The sequence below is a fragment of the Stegostoma tigrinum genome, chromosome 9, assembly GCF_030684315.1.
Source record: "Stegostoma tigrinum isolate sSteTig4 chromosome 9, sSteTig4.hap1, whole genome shotgun sequence".
Classification (NCBI taxonomy): Eukaryota; Metazoa; Chordata; class Chondrichthyes; order Orectolobiformes; family Stegostomatidae; genus Stegostoma; species Stegostoma tigrinum.
Window position 1 is genome coordinate 19,539,816 of NC_081362.1, and position 13,619 is coordinate 19,553,434.

Sequence of the window (13,619 nt, forward strand, 5' to 3'; positions counted from 1 at the left end):
TGGCAAACTCTCATCATCACTCATCTTGCTGGAACAAAAATCTAAACATCTGTTGCATTTCTCCTGAGTTGAATTACAGTTGAGAATTTTCCAGACCTTACGTTCCTGACTAAGGAGTGAAAATTCAGGCAACACCAGCTGCATTCAGACGTTGATAGCATTCAGATTTAGTTGGCAAGACTTCCTTTGGTTTTGTTGGAATTATGTGACTTATTTAGTTACGTTTTAATTTGGTTCCATCATTTGTTTCTCCATTATATGTATAATTGTGACATGGATTTTAATGATTCCAGTTTTGATGACAAAACTTTGCTGCCTGCACGGTTGATGCAGATAGCAATAAGACTTCGAATGATGATAGGCAGACCAGTGTTTTTAACATGGAGATCAGAATAGGGCCCAGTAGTTTAAATATTGCTGAAGACAGATATACACTGTCATCTTGCAATGCCAAAGTTCTATATTCCCAAGCAATGACATTAATCAAAGCAAAGTCTGACCATGAAAATTTAAGTTGAACGTAGCTCTTAGCTTTTGCATTCTATTTCTTTAGAATGGGCTCCAGCATCCGCCTGTGACCTAACTAAGCTACCTACAGGGCCAGTTTTCCCACTTCCCTCCATCATGTGGGAAGACTGTTGGATAAACCCTACTGATTTCCGAGTAGGCTCCAGGACAGGGTCCCTCATTTTTTGACAGTGCTTTCCTGTCACAATTGACAATTTGGTAATGGACAAATCAATTCTGATGGTCAATTTGAGGCTGCTGATCCAAAAAGACAACAGCCAAAAGTAGGTACTAAAGTCAAATATTTATTATGAATGACTTGTAAATAGAGAAATGCGACGATCATAAGTACAGCAAGAAAGCTGCTGGAAAATATAAAAGATGGATGAATGTAAATGATGAAGGGCAGAGGGTTTAGCCCATTGATTGAAAGCATAAAGCACAATGATGCAAGACAAGAAAACGTAGTGTAAGCACAAACAGTGCCAACCAGAAAGAGATCACAAACCATTGAAAGGAATCCTAATAATAGGAGATGTCAAACTGCAGCACACTAGAAAGAGATAGAAGAGAAGATAGAGGGCACAGTTTCACAAGGTCAAGCATATAGTACAAAGCAGGAATATTACCAGCAGCAGAAGCCCACATGATCAAGAAATCATAGTTGCTACAAACAAACTAGAAGACAAGTTAATAAAATTAATAATATCAGTCTTATTAGGAAAATGATAACCCCATTGCTCTCGTCAAAGATGCAAAAAGATGCAGTACCTTCCAAAACCCAAAAAAGGAATTTTGAAATTTATTTGGACAGCTGAATTGAGTGGGCAGCCAAACAAGGCCAGATGCCAATTTTGAAGTATTAGTATTAAGTACAACTTGAAAAATCCCAAGGTGGAGCATAATATTCAGGCAAACAAAACATTGAAATAATTTTAAATGGATAATTGTATTTTGAAATTTCCATTATTGGAAGATGCCAGGAACATGACACTTGTTTTTAGTGATGTTTCTTGTGACAATCTCTTAGATGAGTTCTCAAGTGCAGGGGAATGTATAACTTTTCTCATGGGAAATGGAGATAAATGTTGTCCTTTAGCTGGGGAAGCTAAAAGGATTAGAAGAGTAGTAAACTGTAACTTAGTGACAGAAAATTTGGTGAGGTGATACATATGACATGTTTCTTTGCAAAAATCAAGTAATTCAACAGCAATACCATTGAGTGCAATGTTAATAATAAGTCACTGTGGGATAATGTGCATTCAATGAAATGTGTAAATGAAAAATATCTAAGGATAAATGTCGCAGTTTTAATACATGCTGGAGAATGGGGAAATTTCCAAATTGAAATGGATGGATAGCAGCACTCGGCTTTCTTGTTGTTTTACAAAGAAAAGAGCAAGCACTAAGAAACCATTGTACATGTTGGAAAAAGGACACATGGAGTTTTTAAATGCCCAAAGAAAAATAATGGAACATAATATGCTTTTTTTGTGTATTTTGTTAGTTTTCTCTTTAATTATATGAATAGATTTATTTAAAAAGGAAAAACAGAATTTTATCATCGAATAAGTTTTGAAGGATGCCCAAGACACAACAGGTTAATTAACCGTTAAATATTAATTTTGGTTTAATTGAGTGTCACTTGGTTGTGTAAACAAGGGGAGCTTGCTGTTGGCTGTGGTTTAATGGAATATGATTTACTGAAATAAAGCTGTCACTGAAAGTATGGATTTAGGCTCTTTTCAAAAACATTTATCTTCTATAGTTATCACATCCACATTTCTCTACACATCAAAAACTGCAGTTACATGTTCTTTTCTGAAGAAAGGTCATTGGATCTAAAATGTTAACTCTGCTTTCTATACACAGTTGCTACCAGACCTGCTGAGTTTTGCCAGCATTTTCTGTTTTTGTTTCAGATTTCCAGCATCTGCAGTTCTTTCTTTTATTTTGCTGTTTTCATCACTTGGTTTTACTGGGTTGGAACATACGTATATTTATACTGCATTGCATTCTAGTGTGCTGTGGTTCTGGTGTTCAATCCAGGCAGCAAGAAATGGGAGAACGGCAGCCATTTCAGAGTAAGGAATAGACTTAGCAGATCAGCTAACTCAATTGTATAAACGGACTGAATACGGTCGATCAAAATCTGGGACAGTACAGGCACTTGTACCAATGTAATTACAATCTTCTCCAGAAGGGTCAAGCGGGAAATTAGGGATGAGAAGGAGTCACTTCCACATTTAGGAGCAATTCAGAAACACTGTTAATTAAAGTCATCATTGTTAATTTTTTAAGTGCAACATAGAATTCATAACCCTGAACAGTATACAACCAGTTGGTATTACGGGTGTCAAAATTGTGGGATGATTTATGATTTAAGGAGTCCTGATTGTTTATTTTCTGGTCATGTGATCGTTTTTATACATCTTGTAGGCTGCAATGATCTCGGAGATGATTTGAGGGTCGTCTAGTGTACTCAGGTCTCCCAGATTAGAAGTATCATCCATGGCTATTTTCTTCAACACCCGCCTCATGATTTTCCCAGAGCGGGTTTTGGGAAGTCGCTTCACAACCTGAAAATAGAAGACAATAATTAAATGAAATCCAAACTCATAGAAGAGTCAAAGAAAGTGGGTAAGCCTTTGGTAGCAAATATTTGCTTGTTCCGAATAGGTGCATGTGGAAAGGTTAACGTCAGTCAGCATTCCAAATGCAGGCAGTAGTTAGTTCATTATCCTTTAGAAAGTTACTGCTTTATTGGCTCCCTTTGAAGGATGCGAGGTTACAACAACTCATTATGCAAGGAATCTACTCATCAATGCCAACTTTGCAGCAGAATTTTCCCTACTTGGAACTTTGAGATTGCTCTCAAGGTTCACTGAGTCAGACACCTGCACTATGGGCTGGTATACAAGCATACTGCTAGAAGTCAACCCACCACTTCCAAAATAAGAGATGGTATAATTGGACTTCCAATGGACTTTTACAAAGCTTGCCCACAGAACACAAGGAGGGTTCAACTTCCAGCCCTTGATGAACAGGAGGTCCCACCCAACTGAACTCAGTAGTGTGTGCTTCAATCACTGCAAGACCAGATGGAAATCAATGGCATCTGGACCCAGCAAAACATCTGGCTTTTAGGGTGGGAACAGATTGGACAACCTAAGGAGCAGTCTGTGCTTTGGAGGCTAAGCAGGGAGGCACAAAGTGAGGGGAGAAGTGACATCTTATTGGAGAGGGATCTGTCCCCAGTGCACACAGGTCACTCTAAACTTCCACTTCCAATGTGCTTTTCAAGAAATCAGATCTTATAAAGGCCTTTGTGTACCAGCCAAGCATACCATGGCAGTGGAGGCAGATTGAGGCCTTTATTTGTCATTTAGTCAGGGGTTTAATTGCCTCAATAGGCTAAAGGACAAACAGCTGTGAGGGTGATTTACCCATTCCCCTCTATTATGGAAAATAGGTCAGTGTGGGGAGCAGGAAGGGAGAACAATAAAATTCAATTCTTTGTGGAGGACAATCACAACTGATTTTTCCCAAATTGACCAATGAATGGCCAAAGAGTAGACACACTATTTAATTAAGTGATCCAGGTGGGTTCTCCAAACTGAAGAGTCAGTAAGAGGCCCTCCTTTACTGCAGCAGTTAAAGGCTGTGTGTTTTTTTTTTGCAGTTAAGAAAGAGAGAACCACAAGATAGAAAGGTTATAGTAAGGGTATTGCTAATTTTATAATAAATAATGGCCTCAGCAGCTGGGTCACCATTGTGGAAGGGAATTTCCTAAGCCTACCTGGAGAACTAGCTCCTGGTCTGTCCTCAGGCATGTACACTGCTCCCTGACAATTCTGGGGGCCTTAACAGGCCTTTAATGAGATTTATTGTCTAAAAGTGGCTACCTTTTGACAACTCTGTCTCTCAAGCTCTTTCCCATATCATTTAACTCTTTGAAAATAGCTCATAGCTGGTCCTAAAAGTCCAGACCTTTATCTTTGGCAATTAACTTAAATCTGTATTCTCAATCACAATGCTCTCCCCAGTGGAAACAGTTTCTTCTTATATGCTTCATTAAAAACCCTCAATTTTGAAACAAAATTTGTAAGGAATGATGGATTGGATCAACTAGTTTCAGCTATTCCTCTACTCTCTGGTGAGGTTCAGGGTGATGAATTGAAAATTTTTCCACTGGACAAGGGTAGGTTATATTAAGGAAGATATTGAACTATACACTGTTATATTTACTAGCAATTAAGAATCAGTGGGGATTAGTAGGAGGAACATATTTGAGAAGATTGGAATATGCTGTTGGGCTTTCAAGCTATGGTAAACTACCTTGAACTTTGAAATTGTGCACCATTGTTACAAAACTTGTCTTTTTTTGGTTAATATAAATTATATGTTTTATTGTACAAAGAATAATGGTTGTGCAAATATTGTTTTTGATGGAATGACAATAGCTTTATGTATGACAAATGCGAAACCAGAAAGAAACATCACATTAAGGCAAATGTTAAATAAAGAATTTTTCTGTTCTTGGATGAAATGCTATTAAGAAAAGGAGTATTAGGTTGAGGTAAGTGAGGGTTGGCTATTGGTTATTACCGGCAAAGGAAGCTGACCTGTAGCAAGCATACTCTATCAATAACCTCACATAGCCACATTTATGGCATGACTTTCCTGTTGCTCCCATGGATTTTTCTAACCTTTCAATCTCTTATACATTGCTTCCACATTGGCACAGTGAAGAAGCAAGTTTCTAACTCAGTTGTAATATTCTTGCCCAACTCAGAACAGATAGGGTTTGAAACTTTCTCTAAATATCCCTGGCTGGTAAAGATTTCGTTATAATTTATTAAACCTCCTGCCACAGAAAAATCATTGCCTGTTCAGCTGGGAAAATATAGTTAAGGTCGTGGGAGGGGTTTTTATATTGCAACCTGTCAGATTATTAACTAGCCTGTGAATTCATACAGTATTTTGAACAATTCTTCCCAAAGGAATAATTTGAAGGTATGAAAATACTGACAACTCCATCCTGTCAGCCTGTTTATCAGCCACAACACTTGCAACATTCCACAGGAATCTTTACAAGGGAAGAATTAAAAGATCATGTTTGATAAATATATTTTTTGAAAATGTTTCTGGTATGACACAAAAGGGGAACTAGGTTTAGTACACAAGATAAAGGGTCATGGATTTTGAGGATTATCTAACAGACAAGAAGAAAAGTGTAGGCACTTTAAAGTTGGGGCCCTTTAAAATTGACAGGCTTTGACTAGTGGAAGGCATCATTGGAAGTAGCTAAATCCCCTGCAATCTATAATAATGACTTAGATGAAGAAACCAAGAGTAATGTATCCAAATTTGCTGACAATACAAATTTAGATAGGAATGTAAACTGTAAGGAGACTACTGAGAAACTAAAATGAGATACAAGGGTTATATTCAATATATGTGGTGGGAGTCCTGCCCTCCGACTGAAGAGCTGGCCAGAGCCCTATATCTCCTCTTTTAGTGCCACACAGGCGCTTAACTGTGGGCCTTCCTAGTGAACAAGCTCTGATCAGAGGTTAGCAGCTCTATACAGAAGCAACCCACTGGGGAGGCAGTGGCAGTCATAACATCTACCAAGGTCAAGTACTGTTGCTCAATCCCATGTCCACTTTTGAGTATAGAAGGTGTCATGGAGTGAGTGCCATACAGAAGGGAGAGGAATGTTGGCAGTAAAGGAGTTGTGCTCTCTGCAGATCCACCCTTCCCAATGCTGAGTTCTTTGCCTGAGGACCCTTCCCGCTGACCCAGATTTGACAAGGAACCCTGAAAATTGTGTTCCGTGCACATCAAGCCCCCCATCCACCATGGGTTAATGATGTCTCAACAGGTCATAGGATAAAAAGGCTGTCCATGGGCCGTGCCACCAATGACTTATTCGGATTAGAAGCAAGAAGGTGGCAGCATTGCCACCCACTGCCTCCTGTCCAGCTAAATGCTCCCTGACCACCCCACATATGCTTACAGAGGTCATAGAAGTCATACAGTCCCTATTGTGCAGAAATAGGCCTTTTGGCCTAGAGTCTGCACCGACCCTCCAAAGAGCATCCCATCCAGACCTAGCTGTCCGCATCCCAATTATTTACCTTTTATAGTAAAAGTAATAAAACATCTATTTTAAATGACATGGAATTTTTAAATATCATTGCTCAGAGGGACTTAAATGTACTCATAAGGAATACTGAGTGTTTTCATTCAGATATAGCAAGCAATTACAAAGGTAAATTGCACTTTGTCCTTAATTGACAGGAGATTGAGATACAAGAATAAAGAAATCTTACAAAAATTGTACTGGGCTTTGGTGAGACAATTCCTGAAATACTGTGTGTAATTTTTGTCTTTATAGAAGGATATATTTGTATAGGGAATGGTACAGTGAAATTTCACAATATTTGTCCAAGTGAGGAGAGCATTGTTCCATGACAACAGACTGAGTAAATTTGGCCTATATTCACTGGAGGTTGGAAGAATGAGAAGGGACCTCAGCTGAAGTACACAAGATTCTGAAGAAGATTGATACAAGGTTGGTACTAAGGCCTAAGTTTTCTTGGGTACAGCAAGTCAAAATGGCCACAGTCCAAATTTGAGAAGCCCTGCCCCTCAGCATGGCACCTACTCTTCTTTTCATGGTTGGGAGGATTTGGCACAAGGGCTGCTTGTATCGTGCATTTGTGGTTCATGGAGAGGACTCACTGCAGTAAACTGCAGCTGCCTTTAACCGAATCCGGTTTTCATGGGTGCAGTGTACAAAATGGAACTTGTGAACTCTACATTTTCAGAACATCCAATGGTAGGGTACTCATTTAGAAAGTTCCAGGGACATCTTTGTAGGGGATAATGTGCCCTCTTGAATTATTAAGTGACATAAATGTGTGTTAAAAGTGGATACATTTATTGAATGTGTCAAACAGTTAAAGGGAACCTACAAGTTGTAAATGCATTTATATCTCCTGGTCTTTAAAGACTTTTTTTGGAAAATGTTTTCTAGCTTATTCTACATGTTGACATAAGACTTACAGCTATCATTATAGGATTATATTACATGACTGATTTCACCATGAGGTGTATATTGGTTCACAGTTTGATTGACATTTCCAAACTGTTATAAGGTCTGTGAATCTGGAGCTTTGATTGTAAATGCTTGTTTTTAAAAGGTATTAAGTTGCTGAAGGAATTCAAGTGTAGCGTGTTTTTATTTTAAATCAGTGTTTTTGATAACATATTGAACACATGCATAAGCACTTAGAACTTTACTTCATCTCAGCATTTGTCCTGAGGTCTTCCCATAGTAGATACTGGGTGAATGAGGCACGCAGTACTTTGAGCTACATCGCAGGGTCAGTTTTTATTCTTAGCTAAGAAGTTAAGAACATAAGAATTTGAAGTAGACCATGTGGCCTTTTAAGTGTATTCAGTCACTCAATGCAAAATTAGCTAATGATCTGTCTCAATTCCACTTTACCACTTACCCCTCCCACGCCATATCCCTAGACACTGAGAGACAAAACTCTGAGACAGGTATAAGTATGATGGGTTGGGTGACGAGTTGACACAATGTTTGCACTGAGTTGGCATGGGGCTACTGAGAGTGGATAGAGAGCCATAACTTGGCATGAGGTTTTTGAGGAGCCATAAGAAATAAGTGAGGGTCATGAGTCATCATAATTATGGTATGAGTGAGTATGAATGAGAATTGAAGACTGTGTGCGTGAGTGATGAGAGGATGTGAGAATGTTGGAAGGCTGATTTTTTTTGTGTCTTTGGTTGGTAGCTGGGCCTAAGTGCCAGGTTATTGGGGTCAGCCTTTCAGACAGCTCACCCTTATAGTTGTCTCTTAAGTTTGCATGTGAGTGGGAATTTATCTCTTGCATTGAAAATTAGACACACAGGGCACTTGCTACTAAGTTCTGTTTGCCAAATTGGAAATCTTCAAGAACTCTGTACTTCCACATCAGGAGCAAAGATTCATGCCTGAGACATTATTCCTCCTCATTAGGGACTGTAGGCACTGTCTTAAAATATGGAAGCAATAATTTTGTACTGACGTGAAGAGAAACCTCTTCATTCAAAAGGTTGCAAATCTTTGGAAGCCACTATCCCAGAGGATGTGGATCTTCCATAATTTTTAAACACATTTCAAGCTATGATAGACAGAGTTTTGTCTCAGTGTCTCGGGATATGGTGTGGGAGGGGTAAGTGGTAAAGTGGAAGTGAGACAGAATATTAGCTAATTTTGTATTGAGTGATTGAATACACTTAAAAGGCCACATGGTCTACTCCAAATTCTTATGCTCTTAAGTTCTTACCTAAGAATAAAAACTGACCCTGCGATGTAGCTCAAAGTACTGCACGCCTCATTCAATTTCAACATTCCATCACATGCAAGAGTTAATGCATATATCGAATATGGTTGATGTTCATTGACTCTTAACAGTAAAAATGGAGAAGCAAGGGGAGTCACTCACCAGGATGTGATCAGGAATAGCATATTTAGCTATCTTAGATGCAACATTTGTTTTCAGATCTTTAATAATCAGTTCAGAAATGGAGCAGGTATCTTTCAAAACAACAAAGGCGAATGCAGCTGAAACAAAGCATAAGTATATTGTTTTTAAAGATCAGGAAATGTCTGAGTACCCTATGAATAAAATGCAAGTCATATGCCAGAATGCAAACTTAATTGAAACAAGTCGTCGATAACATCCTCAACTCAATCATCAAGAAGCTTTGGCAAGGAGCATACAATCAGCAATGAAGCAAGGCTGCACACCACTGAGCTCAAAATAAGCCTCAAGGAACAATTAAAAGATCTCTCTGGCAAGAACTTCAAGGTCATCATTACGCAGCGATACTGCAACTGCTTGCAGTGCTATTTGCTGGGGATTTCTCAGCTTTTCAGATACATAAAAGGTTTTCATAGAAACAAATATGAAACTAAAAGAAATCAAATTTTATAGAGCTAATTAAAGATTAGGCCATACACATGGGATGAAAGTGGAAGCTAAGGAGCTGATGTTTCTGAGAAAACGTTTTCAAAATAATTTCAAAATGTTTAAAATGCTTAAAATTCTACTAATTAACCTTTTACCAGCACCCACTCCATTGAAATTTCATATTTTTTGGGCCAGTTCTGTTGTTCATCAAACTTCATGGATTGTATTGTTGTTAAAAATCTAATTACACCTGATTGAAGAAAGTGTTCCACATGGATACTGTTCTGGAATGACAGTCAGCAGTTTCAAGATTTCCAGGCTTACCTGCACACAAGGCTCAAAATGCATGGAGGTAGTGGGTGAATGCACCTCCAAAAGTCACCAAATCGTCTCAGAAAATTGAGTTACGGGGTGACCAATGGGACAAACTCACCCCACAAGTACATAGGATAGAATACGTGAAGAACTACTCCTCCAATCACAGGCTATTTCTTTCTCGTGTTTGTTGCTGTTAGATTCATTGGTGAAACTAATCATCAAAACATGTGAGAGAACCACGCTGTATTTGGAAGAGCAGAGAGCAGTTTAGGAAAATAATGAAGATCAGTTGCCTGGGTGCCAGAACAACCTTTCATCAGAGACCTAGCTTTTGGCTTGGCTGGGTAGGGCATCTGCCCAGAGAAGGAGGCTGCAGAATGGAATTGGAGGAAGGAAGATGCTGCAGAGAGCTCTGAGGGGAGAATGAGGCTGGGTAATGTGGGCAGTGAAGGAGAAAAGTGCAAAAAAAGTTTTTAAAGACAGCTACTCAGAGGGTAAAGGGAACTATCAGGGGAGGAGAAAGTTGCAAGGTTAGGGTAGGGAGGAGGATGAGAAGGCCAAAAGGATGCGGTGGCATGGAGAAGGTTACAAGTGGTATGGGTGGAGGAGGAGGAGCCTGCAAAGGGCTGGGAAGGAGGTGACTATAAGAAGTGTGGGGAAGGATGAAGAGGAAAAAAAAGGTTGCGAAAGAGATGGGAGATGAAGGAAATTGCAAAGATTGTGGGGGAAGGGTGAGGAGAGGGGCTGTATAACAAGAAGACAGAAAAACATGACAAAAGGTGAGAAAATAGTTTTAAACCTGTCAACAAAGAAATATTCTGTGAACTGGGAGCCACAAAAACTTAAAATCACTGAAATAATTCCTTGCAACTGAATGTGGAATCTCTAGTTTACAGCTACATAGGGTCTCGTGGGCTACATTTTGGATTTTTCCAGCTATGTTTGGTTTTCGGAAGCTTTTTTTAATTCTTACTAACTTATTTATGAGATGATGCAATGAAGATGTAACTTTACCTTCTGTATTTGTGTTTACATTGAGTATTTGAGCTCACACAAACGCAGAAATTTATCTACATCCTCAATAGTCAATTACCGCTCCCCCCCCCCGCCATTAACATAATGCTACAACACACAAGGAAAAGTATTAATTTCCCTGACAGCACAGTTTTTAACCTGGTACAACAGGCATAAGTTAATAACAAAAGCTATTTCAAAATAACTGATACACACATATGGAACCTATAACTGAGAGTGTCCACTGTCCTTATTGTGGCTTTATCTTAGAAATTATGCCACACAATCTAGCTTTTTGGTCAATCAAAGAATGGTTCAATACATAATCTGCTTGAGGATAACTATTTCACTTGTAAAAGATCTTTAAGTTATATATGATTATTGTAAGCTGTATTTTGTCATGAGCAGACTCCATGTACAATTAACCTTTTATCTGGTTTCTAGGTAAGACTTTGTGTAAAGAGGTTAGCGTTATTGTTTAGCTGTTTAACATTAGTTGAAGCTACTGAAGGTGACAAGAGAGGGCAAATGATCTGTTTGATCGAGAACATGGGAAAAATTAAAAAAAGCAACATCATGCCAGCTATCATAAATGGATGGAAAGCTCCTCTGAAATACACTAAAATATAATAGTGTAATGATAATTCTTCCCAATAATGTCTCTGGCAATTATTGTTCTTCAAGCTGTTTCCCTTTGTGCAGCAAACAGTTTGTATATAAATTATACAGAAATGAGTCTTAGTATTCAGTACTTTATTGTTGTGTATGTTAAAGAATAGGGTACCGGTGTTGGAAATGGAACAATTCCATATGTTGTTTCAACCACAGTATTAAATGGTCAGCTACAGCACTGATGCGCAATTACAGTAACATTCTCTACTTTGCTGCAATATCACATGGCAAACCTGTCCTCAGAATTCATACCAGGTACAATTGCCATGAAAGTTCAAGTGGAGGGATAGATATCAGGGAGTATAGAAAGTACCAACTGTTTGGAATTAAAGTACCAATAAAAATATTAGATGATTATTTTTCATCTTATTCTTCCTATTAATCATACCTATATTGTCAGGTCAGCCTTAGGTATTTTTCTCATGCTCAATACCAAGGTCACTTTTGCACAGTAATCCTCATTCTCAATGATTCGACAATGTTTTAATGTCCATTATATCTTGTTATATGACAATTATATGCAAATATTGTCAAAGTCAATATCACAAATTTCACACAATTATAGAATTCAAGTTTTTAGAGACAAGGAAGCTTTATAATTAGCTGTCTTAGGTTCTGAAATCTGAAACAATATCTAGTAGATAAAACATATATCTGAGGTTTTCACAATCATGTTTAATGCTGTGAGAGATAATAACATAGGTACAATGACAACATTTAAAAAGCATATTTATGGGTATGAGTGCAATGGGTTTTGAGGGATATGGGCCAAATGCTGGTCAGATTGGGATATCTGGTCAGCACTGATGAGTTGAAGTGAAGGGTCTGTTGCTGTGCTGTATGACCGTCTCTAAAACATCACAGTGCAGAGCAATATTTTATTGACATAAACGTTAATTCATGAAATAGGATCAGGGGATCACAAAACAGATAGTATTGAGTCATTCAAATGCAAATGAAGCAATTTCTTACAGAAAATATCAGTTTGGGATACCATACATGAGTAATTAGAGACATGATACCCTAAAGTAACAGGCTCAGGAGCATCAGGTGACTTTGGATCAATAATTCCTGAAACTTTCTATTTGAGGATGTCTTCTCCTCGTGATCGGATCTGTTGTAGTTTATTGATAGAGATTCAATATCGTGATTAGTCAACAACTATGAGCCACGTTTTTATTCTCAAAACAAGTAGCAGGAGTCATGAAAACTCCCAGTTTTGTGCAACCGCCTCAAATGACACCTATAAAAGCAGGAGCCTCAATGGCAGGGCAGATACTGGCTGAGGTTAGGTTGACTGATCCCAGCCAAAGTTCAAATGCAGCACGTGCCAACTGTGCAGTCAGGCCGTTTTAACAGATCCACCTCAAAACTGTTGGAATTTGTCCCCAGCTGTTGTTTTAAAAAAAAACTTGCCCTCACACTCTTTATTCCCCACATACTCCCATATCCTATCCAATCTACGTAATGTTTCCCAAACACCACCTGTAGCCCATCAATAACCCCTATACTAAGATGTGCCCAAACTCCAACCCCTCTTCCCACATGGCCCCTAACTATTTTCATGCCTGGTCCTACAATATCTGCAAATCACAGATTACATGTAGAACATTGTTATTATGTCATCTAACAAATAAATAACATTCTGCACTCTACAAACCTCATTTTCCAAGTTCTTAATAAATAGTCACAGTTAGCAATGCATTCAATCTTCCTTTGTATATTAAGGAGATGATCATACCAACAGGTTTTAATGATGTTCCAATACAGGGTTCATTAGAACTTAAAGTTCATATATTTTTACTTAAATGATTCAAGAATGAGAAATTCATTCACAGAGACAACCACACAAAAGTCTCTCTCTATGAAGAATGGTAGGAAATAGTGAGGAGCTGTTTTTCTTCAATGTCAGCTTGGCAACCCCCTTCTGCTTGCTTTTGATTAGTTCACTAGTGAATCTATTAGCAGGAAACAGGAGAGAAACTACCTATGATCAGAAAGCACTAAGACAAGGCCCCAGGGCACTTGGGGCCAGCAGCCATGGAGATATCGGGCAGAGATAATTTGGGTGGAGAGGGTTCTGAGCTTGAGTTTGTAGAGGAGGAGGAAGCAAGCAGG

The 13,619-nt window shown here is 38.5% G+C and overlaps 1 protein-coding gene across 1 annotated transcript in view; it reads right to left on the reverse strand.

Annotated features, from left to right (window-relative positions):
- Positions 1-2,240: 2,240 nt before the first annotated feature.
- LOC125455065 (acetyl-coenzyme A synthetase 2-like, mitochondrial) overlaps positions 2,241-13,619 on the reverse strand; it is a 72,102-nt gene continuing 60,723 nt past the window's right edge. The window contains exons 13-14 of the mRNA XM_048536589.2: positions 9,030-9,148; positions 2,241-3,086 (exon numbers count right to left, since the gene is read on the reverse strand). Coding sequence (XP_048392546.2) covers positions 2,907-3,086; positions 9,030-9,148 — 299 coding nt within the window. The 3' untranslated portion in view covers positions 2,241-2,906. The remainder of the gene's footprint in view (positions 3,087-9,029; positions 9,149-13,619) is intronic.